This window comes from Colletotrichum phormii (assembly GCF_030913505.1).
Source record: "Colletotrichum phormii strain CBS 102054 chromosome Unknown BDP81scaffold_24, whole genome shotgun sequence".
Lineage (NCBI taxonomy): Eukaryota > Fungi > Ascomycota > Sordariomycetes > Glomerellales > Glomerellaceae > Colletotrichum > Colletotrichum phormii.
Genome location: NW_026851466.1, coordinates 150,529 through 175,280, shown reverse-complemented (window position 1 = coordinate 175,280; position 24,752 = coordinate 150,529). Strand labels below are relative to the sequence as shown.

Genomic DNA, 24,752 nt, shown 5'->3' with positions numbered 1-24,752 from the left:
CAGCAAGTCAATGAGTGGTCAGCTCACATCCAAGAGACCGGCGACCGCTTCTACCGGGCCGGCTCCGACCTCACCGTCGACGAGGCCATGGTCCGCTTCACGGGCCGGGCAGTGGAGACCACGACGATCCCAACGAAGCCGATCCCAACCGGCTTCAAGGTCTGGGTTCTGGCGCAAGCCGGGTACTCCCTCCGCTGGCTCTGGCACGTCCACGGCGACGGGCCCTGCGGCCTCGTGGCACAAGCCCGGCCCGCAGCCGGCGACGAGGAGGCCCGGCGAACGGCCTTGACGCCAACCCAGCGAGTGGTCACATCACTGCTTTCCTTGCTTCCGTTGGCCACTTATCACGTGTTTCTTGATAATCTATTTGCTTCAGTAAAGCTCTTCCGGGCCCTTCGTGACCAGCGGATCGGTGCCACCGGCACGTGCCGGAAGGATAGTGGAATCGACAAGACATTGGTTACTGAGAAAGAGACTGACGGCAAGGGACTTCCATGGGGTCAACTACACGCGATCTCCACGGCTGACGGGAAAGTATGTTAACCCAAATCACTGTCAGTGGCTATTCCATACTAAACCATTCATCGGAATAACTTCCAGGTCAACCAGTTCACTTGGAAGGATAATGCCCTCGTTCTCTTCCTCACGACGGTCTTCCGAGAGACATCCGACGTTGTACGAAGCCGCAAACGGCCGGCTGGAGATACCGCTGCGAAGAGGGCAGCACGGGAGGTCTTCGGGCCCGAAGTGCGGAAGGATCTCCGGATTCCACTCGCAATCGATGAGTACAATCACCGTATGAACGGCGTAGATACCGGGGACCAAATGCGGTCCTATTACGACTTCAGCCGGCCCGTGAGGCGGGGCAGTTGGCAGGCAATTGCCTGGAACTTTCTCCTCGAAGTCATTATTATTAATACCTTTCGTCTTCAACAATGGGGAGATCCTGAGTGGCCCCGGGTTCAGAACCAGTATGAATGGCGTAGACTGCTTTCTGCCCACCTAATTCAGCGGTTTGGACCATTGGCAGAAGGTCGTCGACGGGGACGTCCAAGGAGGGCAACAGATAAAAGGAACGAGGCAATACCGTGGCAATTACACGTACGAGGGCACAGAAATGCTAATTCTGCTTGCGTGGGTTGTAGTACGATATCGCAAGTAAAAGCGAGGACTGCGCTGGGCGAGATTAGTGGTAATATCCATACCCAACCGCAGCGGCGGAAGTACACGAGGATGGGCTGCCTCGAGTGCGATGTAGCTCTCTGTAACTCAGAAGATTGCTGGTACCGATTTCATACGCAGAATCTCTAATAATTGGAAGTATCTATTATCAATTACGTTGGTTGGTTGGAAAAAGGGGCCCGAAGTGGCCCGATTGGCTGCTCCCCCGCATCTCAATGTACTGTCGCCTTGCAGCACTCGATGGGATAACTGTGGACAGAGACGAGTAGCTTGATGCCGTACTCATGGGCGTGAACCATAAAGTTGTCGAGGCGGCTGAGCACAGTGTCATCCCACGCATCAGGACTATCACCCTGGAGGCTGTTGAAGTCTTCCAACGTTGTGCCTTTCTCGCTTCCCGATTGACCTAGGATGAAAATGAATAAGCATTCACGTCTTTGTTGTCAGGCCCGAGACTATTTACCGTCAAGCCATACTCGTAGGACTTTGATGCCAGCGCTCTGGAGGCCTTGGAACAATGTGGTCTGTTGCTGGGTATTCAGGCCAGCAGCATAGTAAAGATTCGAAGCGGAGAATGATTTCGCTGCATAGCAGGTGGCGGAGAGGGACAAGTGGAACAAAGCCGGAATGACTTTGGAAAGCTTCATTTTGAGTTCTGGTCCCAGTCGGCAATGACGATTGGCTTGTAACTTTGGGTTCGTTGATCATGGAGGAAAAAGGTTCGAGAATCAAACCTTCTTTTAAAGTTCCAAAGATTTTGACCATAACTTCGCCAAGGAAGAGAGGGTGGATGCCGCGGGGGAGAGTTTGCGCCTAGTTCATCACCCATTCGAGCTACTGCCTCGGCTTGATTGTCTACAAAATATGGTGCCAAGTCAACTCGCGAGACACGGGGGCGTATATCGGAGGTATCAAGGCCCGCCTGTCTTTCATTTCCGGATATAATATGTCTCATTTAGTCAGGGGCACACATTCCTGCCGAGGGGCTAGGACCTGCGTGAGAGCCCCGTACGGTTGGACACCAAGCCTTTGTAAAGCTCCTTCGACGAGTCGAGTAGTTTGGGAATGCTGCTCTAAATGGGAGGTACATTTCTTCTGGAGCTAAATATTGGCCAGAGACCGATAGCGCACAAGTAGAGTGATCGAAAGATGAAAAGCACTTTGAAAAGAGGGTTAAACAGCACGTGAAATTGTTAAAAGGGAAGCGCTTGTGACCAGACTTGCGTCCGGTGAATCACCCAGCTCTCGCGGCTGGGGCACTTCGCCGGCACAGGCCAGCATCAGCTTGCCTAGTGCCGCCCGGGGAGGCAATCATCTAAACACCTTCCCAACACTCCCTGCGGTATTGTATAGTTCCGACCAAGGCGCATTAGCCACAACATGGGACTATTTTCTGGAGCTTGTCGGAAATTACATGGAGTCACATGCCGTGCAGGATAATCTGCTGAATAGAGTGCTATTATCACAAAGCGAGGTAGCAAGTGGAAGACATGTATAGTAGAAAGTGGCTTGATTCCTCTAAGTGGAAGATCCGTATGAGTGTCATATCTATATACCGTACAAGACGGATAATCGGCTTGTGGAAAGCGGTATCGTACGGCAGTAACCGGCAGCGCCACGTGTGGCGCTGCGACAGCTATGCCTGTATAATTGGTACGTTGAGTCTCCTGGCGACATGGAGTGTTTGCAACTCGGTTAGGGGTGTCTATTCGACGCAACCTTCCGTTCTCAGTCTGTCTTTCTTCACATAGCTGTGTTTTCGTACGTCTTTTTCGACTTTCTTGATCTAGAAGCTAACATCATAGACTGGAGTAAACTTGCATATCTCGTCGGTGGACTGGGTTTCTCATAGTGCCCGAATGTGTGAAACTTAGTGGTTCGGGACAATCTTCAATAATCTATAGGTTTCTGGCTTCAAGTTGAACCTCCATGTCGGTACGGTACATATAGGTTCGACTGTGACAAAAGCCCCACTCTGTGATTCCATCTATTTCAACTGTTTTGGAACTAGTAGGGCTTCAGCATCGTTCATGTCTTGGGTGTTGAACGGGCATACATACCGAAGTAGTTGGATATTGCTGGGGAGGCTTGGTGCTTGTAGCCGCTATGAGTGCCTAGCCACAGACTCAGCCACATCTCGATTTGTGTAACGACAGATCAAGAAAGCAATGAAGTGACATAAATTCCGTCAGATCTGATTATAAACGTCAACGCCAAATATAACGTATATAAGTAGATGAGTTGTCATGGAAGCAGATTTTGGAACGGTTTAACGTAAAAAAATCCATTCATCCTACCTAGTACTCATCTCGAGCACTTAAATCACATGCGTCGAGCATCCCCTTTGAATCGACAGATCATTCGGCCTCAGATACTCTTTACAGAATGAGACACTTGCTGATTTGAAGCCTTCAGTACCTTCTAGTGACCTCTGTTCTTAATGGTGTAGGTAACAAAGTTGAGTCTCTGGCCGAGGGCTCAATGCCTGGAAAACCTCGTCCCGACTAGTTGCCCTATAACTTTGACTAAGTAACCTTCTATACAATAGCTCACATCCCCACCGTGTTGAACGGACCTCATCTCTAAATAATGTGAGCGAATCTCATCTACATTTTGATGATCTACTTATGCACTACCACATTATGAGGTATGGACGTAATGACTTCGGTACATTGCGGCATCCTTGACCGCTACGTGTGTATCCCTCCCGCAACTGGGATTGATTCGACAGTGATTCGGCTGCGTACATGCCCTCACCGCCGGGAAGAACTCGAGGCGCACAAGCTTCCCATCAGAACAAACACCGGACCCCGCCTTTTCCTGGTGTATCGGTTGTGCATGTGTGACCAAAAGCGAAATAGAGGCTATATTGAGACCAGTGCCATTTTTTCCAAAATGATTCGAACTCCGAATACTTTCTTTTGTAGTATTCCTACTTGTCGATGTTACTACGCAGATTTGACACACCTAATCGTGTTCATCGTTTGAAATGTTTCGCTCGTGGCCTCATCAGCCCCAACCAGACTTCAACTGGTTTCCATTCAATAACGCAACTGGCAACAGACCTAGCATCAACCTGAACAACTTCGGGCCCTACCCTCGCGGTCCTGCCACTCCAGCTTTCGCAAACCCAGGAACCCGTATCTTCGACTTCTCGCAACTCTTCAACATCACCAACAACAACTTCGGTCCCGCGCCCCTACGCCCTAACCAGCCAGGCCGGATCCGCAACCGAGTCACCGTCCTCCTCCCCGACGGCTCGCGGGTTCTGCTCGAGCGCGACCTGCTCCACGAACACCTCCCTCGGACCCGAAACTTCATGCGGCAGGGTCTCTTCCCCGTCCCTGAGTTCCTCCGAGGCTACGATGACGGCTTCATGGGAACCCTGATGGAACCCCAATATTTTGACCAAGCCTTCGCCCGTGGCGCCACCTTCATCTTTCGACATCTCGAAGGCCTAAGCCACGCATACGCGCCGCCGTACGGTGCCGCAGCCGCGGGCGCAGGCGTAGGCGGAGGTATTCGAGGCGGCGCGCCTTTTGACCTGTTCGCCCGGCCGCGCTACCTCCTCGCAAACGCCCGCGATCGACTCGTGACGGTCCAGGAGATATTCTGGCACGTCTTTATACTCTGCTGCGTGCTGGATCAGGACCGGGCCTTTGGCTGTTCAGATTTGCTAGCGAGACCGATCGCCGAATTCCTCGTCGACTTTTTGCCGAGCGTGGAGGCGTTACTGCCCCCGTCGGCGATGCAAATTCTGTTTGTGGGATACGCTCGCATCTTTCGTGAGTCCTTGTTCGAGATGGACCTGTTGAGGCAGATGTGGGAGTCGATGGATTTTATGGGCCAGACACACATTAGGGGAATGATGGGACCGCAGTTGGCGAGGAATGGGATGGGAAATAATGTGCAGAGAGTGTGGACTGCTCTTAGGCACCTTGGCCTTGTTTGACCTTCTTTCCTTGCTAAATTCCTTGTTTCTTGCCCTGTTTGGACGATCCCTTAACACTCTTTGGTGTTTGGCTAGCCCATCTGGGTCCATTTGCTGTCTGTCCTTGATCAAGCCGAAGAAACTGCTCGTCCTCCTGCTTTCAATAGCGACCCCATGAAATAAGCCTCTAAGTGGTTTTCGTACTCATTCCCAAACTTCCATCTATGTAGCTGTCCAAGAAAGTGAAGTCCAAGTTATCCAGTGCCCAACTTTCCTCACATGGACACTGCACGGGATCCTGCTGTTCTCTTTCTCCAAGAAGCGGAACGACAGTGTCTTGTCTTTCGGTCGAGCATGGGACCTCATGTCGTAGGGTATATATGGCGTTAATTGCTGCCCGTAATTAACGGCGTCGTTTTTGCGACAGTTATGAGCCCAGTGTTCTACCGGTAGCACAACCGTCTAAAGTGTAGCTTTGACGCGTACCCACATCTAAAGCCTCAGGTTCAATTCCCGCTCGGGTAGGCAGTTTTGCCGCCTAATCAGGTCTAAAAGAGCCCAAGTGCCACCCAACAAGCCCAGAGCGGCCACGGGTAAAAGCGTACAGACCCCTACCCTTCCACAGGGCTAGGATCTGAGGGGGTGTGTCGTAGGGTATATATGGCGTTAATTGCTGCCCGCAATTAACGGCGTCGTTTTTGCGACACCTCATCTTGAAAACAACGATCGTCAGGAGGTTGCATAGTCGACCCGATTTGTCTCGGCATCCCATCAGATCGTTGCCTCTCAATCCTGATGACCCAAAAATGCGGAAGATAAATGTTCAGGACAGTATCTTGATCCGTGAGCTTCACCCGGTACCCAAGATCGTCATCTGCTAAGGACGTCTCTGGCGAAAATTTGACCGTGTACCTCTCTCCCAAAGTCATGTCATCCTGAATGCGCAATAGATGTTTGAGAAGGGTGGCCACTCTTGTAGCAATCTCATCGTTGTGCTGGTCCACAAGCACCTGCATGACGACCAGAGCCTGCTCCAACATGCCCCGATCGCCCAGCCGTTGATGTACAGAAAGGTGAAAGCCCGTTCCATCAGTTGTTTGGTGATGGAAGTCGCAAATGTGTGCTAGACACAGTGCGGTGCATGATAGAAATGCTATCAGGTCGACCCCTCGGCAATAAAACCGCGCGGGCCGAGTTGCGCGAAAGGACAAGAATCTAGAAAGAATCTCCCGACTTGCTGTTACCGCTGTTGCTCTATCGTGCTCTGACATTGGGCGCAGGATGTTGGGGAAATGCAGCTGAAGGAGGAGGTGATAGTACATAAAGTGGTCATTGAACCGCAACGCCTCCCGAATCTTCTCCAGATGGCCAATTTCCGAGGCCAGGGTAGGAACGACCCACCACTGGGCTGGCATCACGGTTGAGGCTTCTTGTAACAATTTGTCAATATTCTTGGCCATCTTGTAGTTATATACTTCCGCAGGATGCCGTTGTAACAAGCGACCGCAAGCGACAGTGCAGAGGCGGAGAAATCGGTCCAATGGAGGACAACCCTCAAGGGCATCTGGGCCAGCGTAGACGTCTTCGAGGGCGCTCTGTGGCAAGCCCAGCATGAGGGAGAGGTAGCGGTCGAATTGTACGAGTCGGAACCAGAGATCGTTCGGTTCAATGACTGAGCCGACGAGGGAGCGTGGCTTGATGCCCCGGCTGAGACCGAGCATCTGCGCAATTGCGACGCCCCGGCGTCCGGCGAGCCAAGAAGTACGCAGGTTTCCGGCGTAGTTCTCGTAAAGACCCTCTAGCATGATGCATTCGAGGCCTTCTAAAGAATCTACCAGCTCGTCCTTGCATGTGACCAAGTCGTGGGCCGTCTCCACAGCCCGGGACATGATGTTGTGCCAGCTGGTGCTGAGTTTCTCTAGGTGGTGGGCGGAAGAAAACGGCATACCTTGGAGAAACGAAGCCAAGATCAGAAGGCTCCTCGCAATGAGCACTGGATGTGACCCAGTGGGTGGTAGTTGTAGTAAAGCTGTGGATGATGGAAGTGAAGATGGCTTTGGACTTGACCTAGTGCATATGAGGGCCCGAATGATTTGCGAAGTCTCCACGGGGATTGCTAAGATAATGGCTATGTCCTCCGGGTTGGGCCATGCAGCAAACAGCTTCTTGCAGATGGCCTCGTGGGCTTTTGTGGACAATGCAGCGGAAGTTAGAGGCGGGACTCCCGGACGCACAGGTGAGGTGCTCCTCTGAGAATGTGTGTCCTAGGCCGTCAGCATTGATGCCGTATAGTGTGCAGCTTTAATACATACTCCTACTGTTGCACTACTTCCTGCTTGAGGGTCGCAATTTGGAGATTCTGAGCGATGGCTTTGAGGGGTTGTGGTTGAGACAACGACGGGTGAAGCCGACCGCCGAGGCGCGGCTCTCTCACCCCAGACCCGGTCCCGAGATTCAGCTTGAGAGACGAGACGGTCGTCAATGTAGCGGTGTTCGCTGTGAGTTCCTGACTTTATCAGCTGTCTAACTAGTGCCTCAACTTGGCCAAGTCTATCCACGATGTGTTTGTTACTGCCAGGCGGTGGCGGCAGATCAGTGACCTCTTGACTGACACAGTCACTACCGCGACGCTTGCAGCCATCGCAGACATCTTGGGTTGAAGGTGAAAAGGTACAGCGCGCTTTACGGCGTTTGCATTCCCAGCAGCTCTGCGTGCCCTTGCGTAGCTTCCGCCGTTTCGGCGCCGGAGCGGAGTCGGCGAGTGGGGGCTCCTCGTCTAGAGTTCTTTCGGTTGCCGTCATCGTGGTGTCTGGTTCGATGCACTCGACATATATCTTGGGAGCATTAGTTGTTAGGTGTGACTCGTAAAGAATTTCTGCAGACGTATCTTTGTTCGACCGCCGGTTTAGCGGAGGAGTGTAGCGGCGATCAGCTGACAAGGAGGCAATGCTGTTCATTAGTAATCCCCCGCCATTCTCCGCCGCCGCACCGGTGAACTGGGTTGAGGGTGGGGACTGTAGTCTATCGGGGCTACGATCCGATATCTAGCACTCTCACAGATCCTAGTCGTCATAGGTGTTGAGTCCGGGGTGGAGAGCCGCATGAACGGCGGAGTCCAGGAAGACGTCAAGAGGCATCTAATCGTTCGCAAGGACATGCCGTAAGACATATATTTACTCCATGCCTCTCGCCCCGTGTTTCTACCTTTATACGATCTCCATGCTCCCGAAGATCCAATAGGTGCAACATCAACTTTCCAACAGAGAACAACAATCAAGAGTGATTGATTGGAAATATTAAACCCACTCCAGTAGACCGACGCTCGGAAATGGTTCGAATCGCAATTGCCGGCGGCTCTGGAAGTACGTCTTGACAAATCTTTAGTTCGTCTCTTGGTAGCCTACGGCTAATCAAGGATCATGCTAGACGTCGGACGAGAGATTCTTGATGCTTTGGTAGCTAGAGGCAAGCATGAAATCCTAATTCTATCCAGAAAGGTAACTTCAATCTTGTTCTGCGCGGCATGTCTTTCCAATCGCCGGCTAACTTTTGCAGGATGACCCCGCCACCAATTTTGGCCCGGGAGTCAAATGGGTCCAGACGAACTACGATGACGTTGCCCACTTGGCTCAAGTGCTCGAGGGAGTTCATACTGTTCTGTCTTTTGTTGCCGGGCCTGCCGATCCGACGAATGCCGCACAGAGGGCTACCCAGAAGAATTTGATCGATGCCTCTATCAAAGCTGGCGTTAGACGATTTGCTCCTAGCGAGTGGGGTTCGTGAGTCTCTTCCGTTATGTATCATGCATCTGCTCTGTGTCTAACCTGTCTAGTTCCAAATTCGAGCACATGTTCTGGTATGGCTTCAAGGAAGAGACTCGAAAGTACCTTGCTACCATCAACAAAGATAAGAAGGTATTCAAGTTGACTGTCCCAACCCTTGCATGGTTCACGTGGTTTACCAAATATCCCAGGTCCTTGAATACTGTCTGTTTCAGCCGGGACTGTTCACCAACTACATGACGTACCCGTTCAACTCCTCCAAGCATGTTCAGCTCTTCGAGACACCCTTCAACTTCTATCAACGTCGCGCCCTGGTCGTCGGCGAATGTGAAGACGCTATCATAACCTTCACTACCGCGCAGGATTTGGCCAAAGTAGTTGCCTTAGCCGTGGAGTACGAAGGCGAGTGGCCTATTATCGGCGGGGTCCAAGGCGCCCAGGTGTCAATCGCTCAACTCATTGCACTAGGCGAGAAGATCCGAGGTAAGTGGAACTAAGTTTCCTCTGAGAACTTTCTTGCTTCTCCGGGCGATTCACTGATATGTCAACAAGGCGGGCCGTTTGACGTGACCAAGCTCAAGGCCGATGACCTCAAAGCTGGAGTCGTCAAGGCCCCCTGGCTTCCCAAGATTGAGCACCCATCGATCCCCCCGAGAACTTGGATGCTGTCGCCCCTAGCATGCTCTCGGGAATGTTGCGGGGTATTGTGGCTGGCAACTTGGAGTGCTCTGACGAATGGAACCGTCTCTTGCCCGGGTATGAGTTCACTCAGCCTGAAGACTTTCTGGCCACCGCGTGGTCGGAGATTGAGGCGGGAGCCAAGAACACCTTCACGTCCTAATAGTGAACTTGAAGTATCTGAAGCGCATCCTGGCTTGAGTCAGTAAGTCTTTCGGTCTTCTACGCATATGACCAATCTTGTAGATACCGATGCTGCTTCGAGGCTTGTACATCATCGTCAAGAACGGCAGGGCTGATCGAAGAATGTAGTCTTGCCACTTTTTAATCTGTCCAACAACCATGGTGCAAGAACCTCACTTCAGGTATTACATGTAATGTAGAGAATCTGAAAGACAACATTGAGATCAGAATTAGGAGACAGAGAACTCACAACACACAAGCTTATAGAAAAAGAGACAGTTCAGAAAGGATCAGGTTCTATCAATCGTTACTAAAGTATCAAACGGACTTATCAGAGTGATTCGCTAAATTTGATTGGACCACTTGAAATGTGGTCACCCACATAGCCTCTTTGGGGGAGACCGTGTTGTGATGTCAGTCTGACGGTTTCAGCCTTTGGTCTCCAACTCTCTGATGTGTTCCATTTTCAAAGCCTCAAGGCGGGAGCGCAGTCGGGGCAGCTATTCCTGGAAATCCCGTGATGACAGGTCCTTGGCTTCATTGGGATGCACATATTGAATGATGGTGAGGTGTGAATGTGGCTGATATTTGGCGGTTGGTTGTGTTGTTTTGAGAAGCTTGTTGAGGTTGCTCAGGGAGGTTACAGAGGAGAGGTTCTTGAAAGATGAGTGTGTGAGTGTGATAACGTAAAGAGCAAATCCTTTCTTGCCTTCCAGTCCATAAGTGAGGTGTATTAATACGTTTCTCAAGGTCAGCGGGTTGTATTAGTGAATGTAACAGACGCAAACGCGCCTCCGGTTCATCGATCCACTGCAAGTTATACGCCAACTATGCTGTTCAGGACAATCAGTCAAGACCGTGATTCACACTCACGAGCCATACTATCTGCAATTACGACGCAGGATTCTGGTTGCTGCTTGCATTTCCATTACTGGGTGAGTCGGAACTAGAAGAGAGATATCTTGCAATGTTCTCCTCGGGTAGCGATAAGACAGACCAATTATATGGTCACCCGGGTCTTGAGAAACCCACCGAAGCTGTCAAAGAGTGCCTGATCATGCCCCTCCCTCCACCGGCACCTCAAGGCGATCCTCTCTCGCCCAACATCTAGCACAACCTCAAACCCAAACTTGCATACCTCAGAGTCTGATGATCCCTCGGCTTCGATCTTGCCCTCGCGTGCCTCCCGCATCTTCTTCCGTCTCCAAGCGCGACTCCATACATTCTCCCGCGCCCTGCCAACACCCGCAAGCTTCTCACGGTCCCATTCCCAGGAAAGTAGTTCCAATGAAGACATGAGCCCTTGAACATTGTCTTGCAGCTTCCCTATCTCTGTACCAAGCGGGAATGTAGTCACCTCGGATTCTACACTCGGAGGCAAAAACTTCTTCCAAACGGCAGCCTTCATCCCCTTGGCTGCCTCCTCTGACGGTCTCATCGTGCCGAAACTCCACGCGACGGCCCACCGCCTCGTTTTGTTACCTTGCACAAATTCCGTCACGGCGTAGTTGCCGATGCTCTTCTCTTTCAGAATCGCGATGAACTCCTCAAGGCTCGATTGTTTCCCAAACATGGATGTGTACCATTGCACTTGCTCACGCAGGACGAGTGATTCCTCGAGAATCCTGGACACGAACTTGACTTCGCCGCCGTCCGTCACCATTTCTACTGGTGCACCGGTGCATGCCGTCAAGGGAGGGCGCGACTTTTTCTTTGCTGAGTTTAAGAGGTCGTCTTCGGAGGTGTAAAATGGGGGATTTGTCATGACGAAGGTGAGTGACTCGGTACCCAAATCTTTCAAGGGGACCATGGAATCTTGGGGCGTACGGGCAACGACGGAGATTCGACTTTGTAGATTATTCAACTCTACGTTTTTCTTGGCGAATTCCAGACTCCTTGAGTCAATGTCTGATGATAATTAGTGTCTGAACGGTAAACATCCGAGAGATGGTAGCATACCTGTCGCGTAGAAGGACCATTTCCGCTGTGTGCATCCTAGAAGCGGGTAGATACAGCTTGCTCCGGTGCCGATGTCGAGCCCGAGGACGTTTTGATCTGGATCACCGTAGGTGGTGCTATCTAGTAGGCTCTTCAGCCAGAGGAGGTAATTGTGGCGATTTGGTACCTTTTCCTGTCAGCAGTGCAATTGTGAGGAGTTCAAGATTATGGAAAGATTGTACTCACAGGTGGGCACAGACGATCGTCAGGCAGATCAATACTCAGTCCAAAGTCAGCTTTCAGCAGCGTCTTGGTGAGCTGCATCACGGCAGATGGATCATTGAAATCAAGATTTCCACGTTTGAGCCTGGAAAAAAGTCGGTCAGCCGTTTTAAACTAAGGTGTATTGATCTCATCACACACATAGCTCCAAATTCTTGGTCTTGGCGGCCCAGCTTCCCAAAGTCTGGTTCCGTTGAGTAAAGATTGCGGAAGTAGGCATCAGCGTGGGTACCAGGCTCTGGTGGTCGACCCACGAGACCGCGATCCGCCCGGCGGATTATGCTTTGCAGGGTGACATCGTTGGCTGCGGAAGGAATGCTCTCCGAGCTCCTTCGTCTTTTGCCTGTCATGGCTGCCCGGGGTGCTTGGTGGTTTTACTCGATTATTGAGCAAGACATTCCTGGTGTCTGAGAATCCGCCCTGGCGTCACCGGGCGATGATTGAATGCCGGTGTCCAAGGGCAGAATGCAAGACATTTAAGAGCGTATCAAAAACCTTTCTCCAAACAGACACTTGAGATGGGGATTCAATGACCTGGATTAGACGGTCGCGTCAAGTTGCAATGGCTTTGCGACGTGTTAGTGAACAGAAATTGAAATGTTACTTTACTGGTGGTTGGCGAGAAGTGGAGACGGCGATTGAAGACACCGGATAAATACAAATGTGCTGGCGATTGCTGAGCCATCGCTATAAGCAGTATCAGCGTTCATCGTCAGCATAAACGACACATCGTTAGAAATCTGCTGTCTACCTGGCATAACTAGGTCATGAGCAGGTTTCTCATATTCCGTTAAATTAAACACTTCGCAAGTGAGATCTTGGTCATAGTCTTAATCGAGGTTGGTCTACCTCGAGTGGCATGGGAGCCTTTTCGGCCGATCAAAGGCACGGGAATTAGGCTCAACTTCTCAACATATCGAGGCACCAAAAATAATAGTCTTACTCTGCAAGCTAGGGATGGATTGAAAGTGTTATCTCCAAGCGCAGAGTATTGACCAGCACAAACATGCCTGTGGTTGGTTCTTCAGATGTATAAGAGCTCAAAAAACAAGCCGAAACCTGCACGCTCCAATATGCAACGCTGTCATCTTCTCATGTCTGTCATACATGCTTCCAGATGCATCATACCTCGCGTAAATCACTGCTTCCACATGAGGACTCTCCACCGCCAGCCTTCGAGAAGCTTCATGTCCTGGTCGACAACCTCCACGTCACCCCGCTCGATCTTGGCGCTTAGTCGCTTCAACCGCTTCGACACGGTCTTGGCCACCTGTAGAGAAACCTCATTGGTGAAGACGTAGAGTACGGCAAAGACAAAGAAGGCGATACTGGCGAAGCTGTTGCGGCCCAGGAGGCTGTCCTTGATGCGGGCGACTAGTGCTTTGCTGCGCCAGAATGCGTACTCGGTGCTGTTGGACGCTTGGACGTCGGTTTCCGTCTTGTCGGAAGGGCGACGGAAGATGCGCTTTACGGCTGGGATAAAGGTTGCTCTAAACACAGTCGTTAGCCAGATCCCACGAGCTCCCCATACCGTAAGATCTTACACAGCTCCACCAATGAGCCAGTTTCTCCAGCGATGGTTTTCGCCATCTTTAATTAGGCTTCCGACCTCCTTCCGCAAGACTTTGAGGTCACCGAGCAGGACACGACCTTGGGCCCTGATCTGATCCTCTAACTCTAACGACATGGCGCCATCTAGTCGACCTCTCTTTCTTTGCAGAGACAGATACTCTCGGAGCGCGAACTGAGTCCCTGTTTTGATCGTTTTCAGGTCCTGTGTCGTCGTAACAAGAGGGTTCAGGGTAGCTGAAGGTCGCGGTCCCTCCACCATGCTGGCCTGCTGAGAGTGAGGATTTGGGTAGGCTGCTGGACCAGACATGTGCTCAATTGGAGCAACACTTGTCGGCCCAGGAGGCGGCCCTCCATAGCCTGTCCCAGGGTAAGGAGCTGTGGGTGTGGTAGATTGAGGCGGCCGAGAGTACGGATCGACTGAGACCCCCGGCGGCGCCCCAGAAGGTGGTGGAGGGTATGACCCGGGTCCATTGTACGGACCGGGCCCCGTTGCAACCGGCCGGCTGTGCATAGTCTCGGGAAGCAGACCACCTTAACTTAGCGGCGGTGAGAGAAGGTATTTATCGGGCTGCGACTGGAGCAGAGCGGATCAGGCGGGAGTGGAACTGTGGAAGCAGGGTCTCACAGAGCTCAACTGCAACAAGAGAACAACAGAACAAAAGCAAGGAACAAACAATGGCAATTCTATGGACAAGGTACGGGGATAATATGAGCAACGAGAAAATAATGAGGTGGCGGGGAAGCAAGCTTGGAGGAGAGCTGGAAGCAACTCAGCTCACTGCAGGGCGGAGGCGGAGGGAAGGTGACGGGAAGGTGAAGGCGGCATAAGAGTGGGGCTTGCCAGCGAACGGGACCCACTGCGGGATATGGGTCCATCACACCGTGTCAAGTGTGGCGCAAATTGTACAACTCAGCCACATGCTGGTTGTCGAGGCTTCACTTGTTCTGCTGGAGCTTGCCAGTCAATCTTTCGCAATTCCACTACCACAGCCGTTGTGAATCCCCTACACATACACACAATGCCCGATCCAGCAAGCTCACGGTTCGCGCCGTCCAATAAGACAACGACAGAGCGCATATCAGACAGCACCGTAGGTCTCGTGGCGCTCTCCGACTTTCGCAAGCGACGCGCCGAGGTCCTCGACCAGCAAGACCGCGAACGAGAAGCTGCACTGTCCGGCACATCTACACCCGACCGATCCAATTCCGCGACGCCAGACCCCGGGAGCGACTCGGCCAGCGCCGCGAGCAAACCGAAAAAGAAGAAGAAGAAGAAGCTCGGCGGCAGCAAGCTGTCGTTTGGCGACGATGAAGAGGAAGAGGCGGATTCGCTGCCAGTAAAAAAAGGCAAGAAGGCAGACGAGGGCGAAGATGAGAAAAGCACATCAGCAAAGAAGTCCAAAGTCGTTGCCAACTCGTCCGTCGCGTTTGTGCCCAAGGTCATGTCCAAAGCAGCCTTGCGACGCGACGCGGCTGAGCGAGAGGCGCTGCGCAAGGAGTTCCTCGCGATACAAGAAGCCGTCAAGACGACAGAAATTGCGATACCATTCGTATTTTACGATGGATCGAATATACCTGGTGGCACTGTCCGTGTCAAGAAGGGCGACTACATCTGGGTTTTCTTGGACAAAAGTCGAAAAGTTGGCGCCGAATTAGGCGTGGGAGAGAAGGCCAATGCGCGAAGAGAATGGGCAAGAGTTGGTGTGGACGACCTGATGCTCGTCCGGGGGTCCATCATTATTCCACATGTGAGCGTTTTATGTTTCCGTCTATTCTCCTCTCCGACTAATGTTCTCTAGCACTACGAGTTCTATTTCTTCATCATCAACAAGAATGCTGGCCCGGGTGGCCAACAACTGTTCAACTACAAAGCCGACGCTCCACCCAAGAAGGACGGGCCGGAACCCGATGAAGTCCCAGCTGCCCCCTCTGGTGGTCTGACCACCGCAGCCGCTCTCAAGGCAGCCGCAGTCAAGGCCCTGCCTGATATCAACACCCTTGAAGGTGCGACAGATGACCCTACCCTAACGAAAGTGGTGGATCGACGCTGGTATGAGCGCAACAAACACATCTACCCAGCGAGCATGTGGCAAGAGTTTGACCCTGAGAAGGACTATGATACGGAGGTGCGGAAGGATGCCGGCGGCAACACGTTCTTCTTTTCGAGGTGAAGGCTGTTTCGTCGACTATGACTGGCGAGCTGCTATCAGAGGCTCGCTGAGGGGGGAAGAGTTATTTCACGAGCGGCGATCTTGCTCGTTCATCCCGCCAGCGTGCGAAGAGTCAAGATGAGGCCCAGGATTAACAACCATCCCGGCCAGAAGACCATGACGATCAGCATGTTACCTCCCGGACCCAATATCGTTGTTGCAAACTCCATGAACAACTTCTTCCTCAATTTCTGGATTCGTTTGGAGTCCCACACATGTCCCAGGGACCTGCGGACTGCCGTCGTCGTCTTCTTGAGGGCAGACAGCGAATGAACGGCAAAGAGTCGTGTTGCGACGACTGCCGACGTGAGGGCTGAGGTGGCGAGAAGATGGGTGTAGAGGAAGAGGAGCGACGACACCAAGGCCACCAATCCTTGGAAACGGACCGCGATATCGAAGGTAGGCCCGAAGACGGCAATGAGGTCTGAACTTTGGCGGATGGTTACGCCCGGCTCGTGTTTGGACGAGGTCAACAGGGCGACTTTGTTCATGATGGCGACGGCAGAAGAGGTCTCGGCAAAGAGATGGTTACGACCTACAGCGGTGCCTTGTGTGGTTTGACGGGCACCAATGCCATCAGAAGCATGGTGAGCACACCGCAACTCACGATATATATCAAGGGGCATCTGAAGAGCAACGGCAACTGCATGCGACTCGTTCGACCCTATTGACTTTTGGACTCGCGGTAAAAGCGCCTCTGAGATTCCGATATCACACAAAGTTTGAAGGAAGATGAACATCAGTCGTGATAGTGACTGCAGCGCCTACGGTGCTATATGCTAAACAAGAGCATTGTCTAGAATTTTCTACCCCTCCATCGTGTCGAGATTGATGCTGTGACAGCCCCACCACCACATCCTTTCCCTGGCGACAAACCATGTCGACACGTGGGGCTGGCTGTTTGCCGGATCGGTTCTTCAAGCGCACATCGGGCCTCGAGGCTGGAGGGGGAAATCAGCAACGTGGATTCCTATCGACTCTCATTCGTGGGATCTTGCAGGCTGGATGCCCCGACTTCAAACTTGGGACGTTCGCGTTACCCCTCGATGGACCCTGATCTTGAAAACTTTGAGTGTCTATTGGCTGTGCACATCAGTTTGATCTTATCGCGTTTATCGCGCTCTTGATGGAGAACATAAGGTACAGTACCGGCTCAAAAGTCTGGTCACAGCAATAAGCCCACCACCAAAACTTTCTCTCCCTTTCTACGATTGATCCACATTACGAGCATAACCCACCTCGGTACTCTTATATGTATAAGTGATAGTAGCTTATTTATGTTAGTAAGTGTAGTAAGCTTATGTCACGTTTTTTTTGCGATTTTGGTAGCAGATCCTTAACGCTGTGACCAGACTTTTGACCCGGCGTTGTAGCTCTAGATTTCTTGACGTCTCGGAGTTACACATGAAGGCATGTGATGGGCCCGTGTTTCGGCCGCCGACAGTGTAAAAAAGAACGCATTCTCACAGGTTGGCGTATCTGTTGTTTCCGGGATTCGTCCGACTCAGGCTGGTTTGTTGACGGGGAGTCTGCTCCGTATTACGCCACACTATCGTCGCGCCACACTTCACCATCACCTCTGCAAGTGTGGCTGGTGCTCCAGCCACCTTCATGGACGAGGAGTCACCAACTCTCTACCATGCGAATCTCATTGCCATCACGAACATTCCTTGTTTCTTCACCGTCTACGGATAGCGACAGACCGCCTTCTGTAGCCGCTTCATATTTTTCCGGAGCATCGATACGGAATACAAAGTGCATCGAGCGGTCAGATCCCGCCGCCGATGTGTTCCTGCATTCACAAAAAGCCAGCGCATCCATCTCGAGAGAAAATTCATATACTGGGGAGTCACAAGTCGGAAACGGACTAAAGACTGTTCGGCGGTCCTGGAGTTCCGGATCCATGAAGTCGGTGAAGATTGAACACAACCGCAGCGAGGTGTAACGTTCCCACGAGGGTTTGAGGCGAAATAGAAACGTTAGAGTGACGATCGAATTCACTGCTCCTCCGTCCGGTCCGACAGAGCCACCCGCCAAGATCCTTCGCCGCCTAGGCGGGAGTGGCTGGTCAAAAGGCACCTTGACGTTGGGCACGACCGGCTTTGTTCGCCCGTCAGTGAGGAATTGAGCGCGCCGCCCGCCCACCGGAGCCGAGGATGGCATGACGAGCATGACAAGCGCCGATCCAACAAGTGGTTCTTCAGTGGAGATGCGGCTGGAAACGAAGTTACTTCCTCCAGGCTTCCTCCCCTTCCGACTTGACTGCGCTGCATGACGGATGGGACCAGAAAACAAACGCGGTGATATGCATATTTTGCAGCCTGGCTCCATGCAGGTTCCAGTTCATCGATCTTCCTGGTCGTATCTGCCAGTGTTTGCATCACAAGAAGCCACCGAGGAGGGCGCGGTTCATCTATTCTTCCGTCGTAAACCAGAATCTGACCGAGGAAATCCCATTCGGTCTTTGACAGCTGGTTGGGATCAGACGCAGGAGAACAACGGGACCCTGGAATCGTCCCATCCGATACCCAAAGTGTTCAAGGTGTACCCGTGACTCTCGACAAGGCCGTCGCTGCAAGCAGAGGGACTGCCATTGGAGACCATTGACGCATATCCCATCCCACTGGCATCCCCTTTGCTGTGTTGACCAACACGAGCCAGGGATCGGCAGTCTGCTCCAGGGCACACGCCGTTCGAAAAAGTTGCTAAGTGCTAGCTGTCAGCTGCCGAGCCGAGCACTAGGCAGCCCCCAGCTGGATTTACGTGAAAACTTTGACGGATAATATAGAACGAGAGACAATTCTTCTAATAATACACATCTCGTCCCAACCCAAACCAGAATGGTGCCTGCAGCGACAAGCCGGAATCGGGCAATTTTGATCGCTCTTCCACCCCCTCCGCTCAGCGCCGTCTTCACCCAGTAAGAGCGAGCGATGCAACCCCTCACCCCTCTTTTTGTTTCTCCCGCTTGCCTGCCAACGGGCACGATCTACGCCGCGTTTGTGGGGGAAGAGGGAATGGGATGGGTGAGAAAGGATGTCGCTTGACGGCGACACGGTCCATCTAGTTGGCTGCGGTCGCAAAAATACGAGAATGGTACCCTTTGTGCTACGTCATGGTTCGACGGTGCCACCTCTCCGGCCTTACCGACTTTCATGCGATGGATGGCTGGGACTCCCGGGTTTAGACTCTTCGATGGCATGTTGTTTGGAGAGGCAACTGGCGATCTTTTGTCACTGTCGGCGGGATTGGTAAAAGTTTGACGATGCTGCTCATGTACTTAACCTGGATGATGTTCCTCGTCTGAAGTCTTGAGCTTTTGCATCACAGCAGCCTACTTCTCCCCATTCTATCTCATCTCATCTCACCTCATCTCACTTCACAACAATACCATCAATACGTCTGTCTCATCTAAAACACCATCCAAGACGCTCACAAGCCCTCACCAATCCTCAAAATGCACTTCCTCTCCACCTTCCTCCTTCTCGCCCCGGCCCTGGCATCCCCAATCGCCCAACGCGAGGAGACGTGCGGCCAAAAATCAGGCAAGCTCTCCGAGTGGACGCTCACGGGTTTCGACTACCACGCCAGCTACATCTTCAGCACGCCCTCGCACCAGAACTCATGGGGCTACATCAGCTTCAACGTTTCCAACCCGGTCCTCGACTACACCGTCGCCTGCTCCGCCGCCAGCAGCCGTCTCAATGACTTCTTCTACGGCGAGCAGGTCTACCAGTGCACGCCGCCCGAGGGCGGGGAGAGCACGGCCACGTCGTTTACGTGGAGTACGCCTGAGAAGGCTGTTGCGTTGAACCAGTCGTGGACTTGCAATGACGATCCCAAGTATCCGTAAGTCATATTCCCTCGTTCATTCTCTATTTGACATTCATCGAGTGGTTTTCTCCTGTTGATGAAACATTTCGCCGAAAACGGGACGAAATTTGGTCTGCCATGAGGGACGCCCAGGCTAATTGGAACGTGAAAATCAGAGCCCGCTACACCGCAAAAGGCGGTGCCGTCGCCGATCTGCAGTGTGAGGAGACGTTTTGGCAAAGTGACAACTGGACCATTGGCCAGATTTACTCGACGCGCAACATCAACTGCGGCATCATCACGCTGCCTACCCCGATCAAGGAGATCTCCGCGGTCGCTTAGATGGGGCAATTCTTTACCACGGTCAGTGGTAATCTCAGATCCAGCGGAGGGCATAACCTCATTCGCGCATGATCGACGACGCTTTACACGACTTTTATGATGAATTGGCGGATACGCTTTCACGACACTCCTTCGATAGATGCTTCGCATTTTTGCATAGTTCCGGCGCCTAGAAAAATCTTCCCGGTCATCGACCATAATAATGGGAATTCGGATGCTATTTCAAGACTGCAATGGGACAGGGAGCATATAGAAGCATGTTTGGGATAATTCTAATGATCTAACGTGCATGATAAGCGAGCGGATCGGACAAGCGAGCGGATCGCTCGACAGCAACCACTCCACGTATGTAAATCTTGATCAACATCAACAAAGTTTAATCAATTGAAACTACCCATAATCCTCTTCTCTAGACATTTCTCTCTGAAATGGACATGTGCGCGCATTGTGTCCAGTGTTCCCGTAGACGCCATATCGCCGTTGACCTGTTTCCGTCCTCGGCCGACGGCCACTACTCCGGCGCGTTTCCTCCTTAATCTGAGCTGTAGCCTCTCTCTGTGATTGAAGGTCATCTGCCTTAGCTATAGCAAGGCTCCCTCCTTGCCTAAGACGAGTTTTCTTAGATCTCCGCCGTCGGCTAAGTAGATTATTCTCCTCCCGAAGGGTTTTGTTCTCAGCCTCTAGAAGAGCATTACGATATATCATAGCTAGTGTCCCTTTGAGGATATGGTTAACTGCGTTACTAGCTAGTGTTGGCGAGCTATTTGGATGATTTAAGATTCGATCTTTAATCAAAGTTGACTGAGAATTTGCCTCTGTTGGGTTGTTTGGTGTCTGAGAAGTCTACGCTGGGGGTGTTGCTGGGAGAGACCCTGGGGGCGTTGGAGTGTGTAACTTCATATCCAGCTTCGAAAGTACACTTTCAGCACTTAACGGAACAAGCCCAGCCCCTCTAAAACCTCCCTGGATGTTTTTTACCGTTAGGGCTTGCGTGAAAGCGTTGCGAAATGCAGGGAAGAAGTCCTCCTTCGTAATATGCGTATTACCCCGGCGCATCTTATCCTCAATTTATCGACTATAAGCCGTTTTTAGTGGCCTAAAATACCCAACGTCTAAGGGCTGAAGTAGATGAGACGAATGGGCCGGCATGCAGAGTGTGATGATATTGTTTTCCTTGCAATATATCTCAAAGTCCGCAGAGTGGTGACTTTCATGCCCATCAACGACGAGGAGGCGATATCTACCAGTTGTACGCGGTTTTGTATGCCGATCAAAGTACTGGAGCCAGTCTAGGCCTCTTTTATTTGTTGTCCATCCGTTTTCAGACGTTGCAATGACCCAGTCGCGTGGGAGACCTGTTTCTGTGTACCAGGTGGAGAGGTGATATTGGCCTGCGACGATGATGTACGGCGGAACGCTGTAGCCTGACGAACTGATGGCTTGAATGACTGTAACCCATTCACGATTGCCAGGCTGCGTCATTTTCGTGTTTGAACGCCTTTCAGCACTCGTGACAACCATTCCGGATGCAATCTGGCCCATCATAAACCCAGTCTCATCAAAGTTGTAGATATCGGAGTCCACGATGCCGTACTTCGCGATTGTGTTTGCTATAAGGCGAAACCACGCGTTTATCGCGTCTGGATCTTCGCATTAGGCCCTCTTGTAGTCATACTTGCGAAAAAAGCGCGTCCGGAGCTGTGGGTGTTGCTTGACGAAGTTCGAAGCCCAGCGCTTCCTAACTGGGGGCGCGTCGCGGTCGGCGAGTAGTCGATTAGCCATTTCTTCTATACCACTGATCCGAGGAGGGAATAATCGGGAATCCAGGTCGAGAATATACTCAACTAGCGTATCCTCTTCGAGTAACGTCAAATTCCGTGAGTTTGGTACGGTTTTAAGTCGCGAAGTTCTTCTATTAATACGGGCGCGTAAGGTTGAAAATGGTACTGAGTAGATCCAAGCTGCATCTTTAATACTCAAATTTGGTGTTTTTTCGATAGCTTGAACTGCTAGAATTATACCAGCTTCTTTGTTTGATGACTGTATCATTGTGGTGGATGGATATGTGTTGGAAAGAAAAAGATGTGGCGGTCGCTGTTGAGCGATCCGCTCGCTTGTCCGATCCGCTCGCTTATCATGCACGTTAATTCTATTTCACAATTAAACGGGTTCGCGGACTGTAGTATCATGATGAATGTGACTTGATATGAAGGCTAGAGAATATCCACACGCAGTGCTTCTGGTCTATCAGAGGCCCCTCATGACCTCAGCTACCTACCTGTTGATGAGACACCGGGAACGAGCAAACATGGGACACGTCTTTGGACCGCAACCTCTCGAGACACTTGAAACATGGAAATAACAAAGTAATTGGGTACTTTATGGGTATCTTCGTTTCCTTCCTGCCACCAGCTCGCTCTTCTTCCTCCGCGCCTCGGAGATTTCATCCCAACGTCAAAAGATTTCCCGCTCAGTCATCAGCCGTCTGCCGACACAACCACGGATCCTCCATTAGCTCTCGGGCAGATAACCTGTCCTCTGGTCTCCACTGCAGCATTTTTCTCAGAAAGACCAAGAACTCGGCTTGCTCCGCTCCCTCAAGATTACACTCTTCCTCTTCAAACGAAGACTCTGGTATCTCGCCGTCGACAATCAGTTTACCTGTCTCTCACGCGTCAGTCCCATCCAGCCTGCATTCAAGGACACTTCCTCTCCTGAGTTTGATGACAAACCTTCTTCGTCAAAAAAGTCTTTCCATGATGACCCCCTATCCAGCAGATCATCGGGCGGGGGCCCAAGCAAAGACACCGTCCTCGCAAAGTGCGCTGCACGGGATGCATTCCGATCATGATGTCGGGTGTGGTAGAGAAGCTTCCCTTCGAATAAATCCCAAACCTGGTAACAGTGAAAAGGCCAGCGTCAGCATTCGCAAGTCTCTTCGCCGTGTGCGGATCTTTTACCATCAACCCTAAAGCCCAGATATCAATCTTTTCGTCCCAGGGGATTCCGAGAATGATTTCGGGCGCGCGGTACAGATCCGGCATCACCTCGCCGTCGAAGTCACCTTCTCCGTATTGCGCATCGCCGAAATCTGAAATGACAGGATCACCTGGGTCATCTGGGATCTCGAGCCCTGTTGACGCGTAGGTGGTACGATCACCCATGACTTTTCTCGCGCTCGGGAGCCTCCATTCTTCGTTCACTAGGTCGTCTAATATTGTTGTGTCTGAGATGGAGAGCATGATGTTTCCATCCTGGATGTCTGGCTTATGTGTCAGTGAAGCCGGTCTGGGCGATGATGCAGAAAACCCTCTTTAAGGCGCCTGGCGGTAGAGTAAGGTAATGCAAAAGCACAATTATCCTTACCTGTATGGACGACATGTGCAACTGAATGCATGTAGTCAATGCCTAGTAGCAAGCCGTATATCAACCCCTTCAAGAGATTCTCTGGCAGCTTGCCGCCTGCTAGTTCTCTAATGTCGGCCAAGGACAGGCCTAGAGTCTCGAAGACCAAGCACACATGCGGACCGATTTTCCCCTGCAACTCAAAACTGTCCTTGATGGACCGAAGGAGTTTCTGTCCTGGATGCTCAGACTCGAGGCATTCCAAGTGACGAAGCACAACTTCCTCATTACGAGCCTGTCGATGCCCAGTCTCATAGACTTTCAAAGTCACATAGCAGTGCTTCCTAGACTACTAGTCAGCTAAGTAGGCCTTTAAGTAACCCGCACACATACTCGAGATCACGGCACAACCATACTGTCGACGCTGAGCCGAACCCCAATTTCAATAGCACCTGATATCGCGATTCAAAGACTTGGCCAATGTGGACCGGGTACCACTTGTCGGGGTTATACCAAGTAAAAGCCTCCTCTTCCAGGCGAACCTCTCGGCCGTACAGCTCTTCCGGTTCGGCATCCGGCAGCCGCCGTGGGGGCGAGGCGTCTCTCTCCGCGGCCATTGACGCCAGGGAGCTGCGGCAATGCGGTTGAAGCAAGCGGTGAGGTGTGGACTTGCGGACATGGCGTTGTTACGCGCAGGGTTTGCTCGAGGCTCCAGCTACTTTTTTTTGCGGGGTGGAGTTGCGAGATGAGGTGTGTGTGGTGGTGCGGGCTTCCCCACTAACAAAAGTCTCGTGTGACCACTTGCAACTTGACTTGGCTTCCAGCCACCTACATTTCTCTTCTGCGCTGGAGCTGAGTCAGTGAGCCGATCAAGTGTAGACTCTGAGATGATAGGTAAACATTCAAAGACCAAATTGTTCAGAAATCGTTCGTTGGCGATTTTCGCTGGAGTTTCAGTCGGAATTGTCATCCGCCATTGTAGGACTCGTGGTAACGCCGGTAGATACGAGTGCACCATTAACTAGGCCTACGACTTAATTCAACTCCTACTAAAACTCTTAAGAGCGTGGCTGAATAATTTGTTTTTTTTGATTATAAAAATATCTTAACTTCTTTTCTTCCTCTTTTAACGTTCAAGATTTCATTGTGCTACTCAGTCTTGTACAAGCTTGGCAAAAGTCGGAGCCAGGAGCTGAGCTTCGGAAGTAAATCCTTTGTACGATTCGTAATTCTTGTGCATGATCAACATTCAGAAGGGAGAACGAGAAAGGCACTCCAACACTTGTCCCATCAACTGTTAGATGGCGTCACTACATACGTCTCCAGTCTTTTACTAACTTTGCTCTAATTCGATATTGTTCATAGCCAACTAAGGGAAATTGAGCAAAATGAGAGAAAGACTGGAGACGGATGTATTAACGCTATCTAGCAGTCGATGAAATACACGATGGTAATTCAATGTGAAGAGTTCGGAGAAGGGCAAAATAGCGGAAT

The 24,752-nt window shown here is 51.6% G+C and overlaps 11 protein-coding genes across 11 annotated transcripts; 4 read left to right on the top strand and 7 right to left on the bottom strand.

The window, feature by feature from the left end:
• Positions 1-1,394: 1,394 nt before the first annotated feature.
• On the bottom strand, positions 1,395-1,829 carry BDP81DRAFT_398495 (uncharacterized protein; the record flags this gene model as incomplete). Its single annotated transcript, XM_060588467.1, has 2 exons — positions 1,395-1,588; positions 1,646-1,829. The coding sequence occupies 2 exons, from the start codon at positions 1,827-1,829 to the stop codon at positions 1,395-1,397; spliced, it is 378 nt and encodes a 125-aa protein (XP_060440398.1).
• A 2,342-nt stretch (positions 1,830-4,171) lies between these two features.
• BDP81DRAFT_382822 (uncharacterized protein) lies at positions 4,172-5,541 on the top strand (the record flags this gene model as incomplete). Its single annotated transcript, XM_060586918.1, has 1 exon — positions 4,172-5,541. The coding sequence occupies one exon, from the start codon at positions 4,172-4,174 to the stop codon at positions 5,132-5,134; it is 963 nt and encodes a 320-aa protein (XP_060440397.1). The 3' UTR covers positions 5,135-5,541.
• A 223-nt stretch (positions 5,542-5,764) lies between these two features.
• Positions 5,765-7,976, bottom strand: BDP81DRAFT_357380 (uncharacterized protein). Its single transcript, XM_060586335.1, has 2 exons — positions 7,426-7,976; positions 5,765-7,377 (listed from the first exon to the last, which is right to left on the bottom strand). Exons 1-2 carry the CDS (start codon positions 7,912-7,914, stop codon positions 5,797-5,799), a joined length of 2,070 nt encoding a protein of 689 aa, XP_060440396.1. The 5' UTR covers positions 7,915-7,976; the 3' UTR covers positions 5,765-5,796.
• Positions 7,977-8,441: 465 nt separating this feature from the next.
• BDP81DRAFT_464573 (NmrA-like family protein) lies at positions 8,442-9,736 on the top strand (the record flags this gene model as incomplete). The annotated part of the gene is made up of 7 exons (XM_060594165.1): positions 8,442-8,475; positions 8,540-8,610; positions 8,669-8,892; positions 8,946-9,027; positions 9,087-9,378; positions 9,448-9,500; positions 9,551-9,736. The coding sequence occupies 7 exons, from the start codon at positions 8,442-8,444 to the stop codon at positions 9,734-9,736; spliced, it is 942 nt and encodes a 313-aa protein (XP_060440395.1).
• A 926-nt stretch (positions 9,737-10,662) lies between these two features.
• On the bottom strand, positions 10,663-12,476 carry BDP81DRAFT_357378 (uncharacterized protein). The gene is made up of 4 exons (XM_060586334.1): positions 12,118-12,476; positions 11,941-12,061; positions 11,716-11,881; positions 10,663-11,664 (listed from the first exon to the last, which is right to left on the bottom strand). Exons 1-4 carry the CDS (start codon positions 12,324-12,326, stop codon positions 10,757-10,759), a joined length of 1,404 nt encoding a protein of 467 aa, XP_060440394.1. The 5' UTR covers positions 12,327-12,476; the 3' UTR covers positions 10,663-10,756.
• Positions 12,477-13,114: 638 nt separating this feature from the next.
• On the bottom strand, positions 13,115-14,059 carry BDP81DRAFT_330101 (uncharacterized protein; the record flags this gene model as incomplete). Its single annotated transcript, XM_060585371.1, has 2 exons — positions 13,115-13,466; positions 13,521-14,059. The coding sequence occupies 2 exons, from the start codon at positions 14,057-14,059 to the stop codon at positions 13,115-13,117; spliced, it is 891 nt and encodes a 296-aa protein (XP_060440393.1).
• Positions 14,060-14,567: 508 nt separating this feature from the next.
• Positions 14,568-15,719, top strand: BDP81DRAFT_453586 (XAP5, circadian clock regulator-domain-containing protein; the record flags this gene model as incomplete). Its single annotated transcript, XM_060592846.1, has 2 exons — positions 14,568-15,296; positions 15,348-15,719. 2 exons carry the CDS (start codon positions 14,568-14,570, stop codon positions 15,717-15,719), a joined length of 1,101 nt encoding a protein of 366 aa, XP_060440392.1.
• An 89-nt stretch (positions 15,720-15,808) lies between these two features.
• BDP81DRAFT_398488 (uncharacterized protein) lies at positions 15,809-16,249 on the bottom strand (the record flags this gene model as incomplete). The annotated part of the gene is made up of 1 exon (XM_060588466.1): positions 15,809-16,249. The coding sequence occupies one exon, from the start codon at positions 16,247-16,249 to the stop codon at positions 15,809-15,811; it is 441 nt and encodes a 146-aa protein (XP_060440391.1).
• An 882-nt stretch (positions 16,250-17,131) lies between these two features.
• BDP81DRAFT_437548 (uncharacterized protein) lies at positions 17,132-18,124 on the bottom strand. The gene has a single exon (XM_060591238.1). It carries the CDS (start codon positions 18,087-18,089, stop codon positions 17,382-17,384), a length of 708 nt encoding a protein of 235 aa, XP_060440390.1. The 5' UTR covers positions 18,090-18,124; the 3' UTR covers positions 17,132-17,381.
• Positions 18,125-19,215: 1,091 nt separating this feature from the next.
• Positions 19,216-19,913, top strand: BDP81DRAFT_398487 (uncharacterized protein; the record flags this gene model as incomplete). Its single annotated transcript, XM_060588465.1, has 2 exons — positions 19,216-19,607; positions 19,748-19,913. The coding sequence occupies 2 exons, from the start codon at positions 19,216-19,218 to the stop codon at positions 19,911-19,913; spliced, it is 558 nt and encodes a 185-aa protein (XP_060440389.1).
• A 2,213-nt stretch (positions 19,914-22,126) lies between these two features.
• BDP81DRAFT_357370 (kinase-like domain-containing protein) lies at positions 22,127-23,881 on the bottom strand. The gene is made up of 5 exons (XM_060586333.1): positions 23,652-23,881; positions 23,280-23,602; positions 22,874-23,175; positions 22,646-22,808; positions 22,127-22,574 (listed from the first exon to the last, which is right to left on the bottom strand). The coding sequence occupies exons 1-5, from the start codon at positions 23,873-23,875 to the stop codon at positions 22,384-22,386; spliced, it is 1,203 nt and encodes a 400-aa protein (XP_060440388.1). The 5' UTR covers positions 23,876-23,881; the 3' UTR covers positions 22,127-22,383.
• Positions 23,882-24,752: the final 871 nt, after the last annotated feature.

Excerpts from the sequence above, each read along its gene's own strand:
- BDP81DRAFT_357378 (XM_060586334.1), bottom strand. The coding sequence starts at position 12,326 with ATGACAGGCAAAAGACGAAGGAGCTCGGAGAGCATTCCTTCCGCAGCC. Across the intron at positions 11,882-11,940 it reads ACGATCGTCTGTGCCCACCT|GTACCAAATCGCCACAATTA; the intron begins GTGAGTACAATC and ends TGACAGGAAAAG. Across the intron at positions 11,665-11,715 it reads ATGGTCCTTCTACGCGACAG|ACATTGACTCAAGGAGTCTG; the intron begins GTATGCTACCAT and ends AATTATCATCAG.
- BDP81DRAFT_357370 (XM_060586333.1), bottom strand. The coding sequence starts at position 23,875 with ATGGCCGCGGAGAGAGACGCCTCGCCCCCACGGCGGCTGCCGGATGCC. Across the intron at positions 23,176-23,279 it reads TGCACATGTCGTCCATACAG|ACATCCAGGATGGAAACATC; the intron begins GTAAGGATAATT and ends CACATAAGCCAG. Across the intron at positions 22,575-22,645 it reads AGACTTTTTTGACGAAGAAG|GTAAACTGATTGTCGACGGC; the intron begins GTTTGTCATCAA and ends CGTGAGAGACAG.
- BDP81DRAFT_437548 (XM_060591238.1), bottom strand. The coding sequence starts at position 18,089 with ATGGAGCCAGGCTGCAAAATATGCATATCACCGCGTTTGTTTTCTGGT.
- BDP81DRAFT_357380 (XM_060586335.1), bottom strand. The coding sequence starts at position 7,914 with ATGACGGCAACCGAAAGAACTCTAGACGAGGAGCCCCCACTCGCCGAC. Across the intron at positions 7,378-7,425 it reads GAAGTAGTGCAACAGTAGGA|GACACACATTCTCAGAGGAG; the intron begins GTATGTATTAAA and ends CTGACGGCCTAG.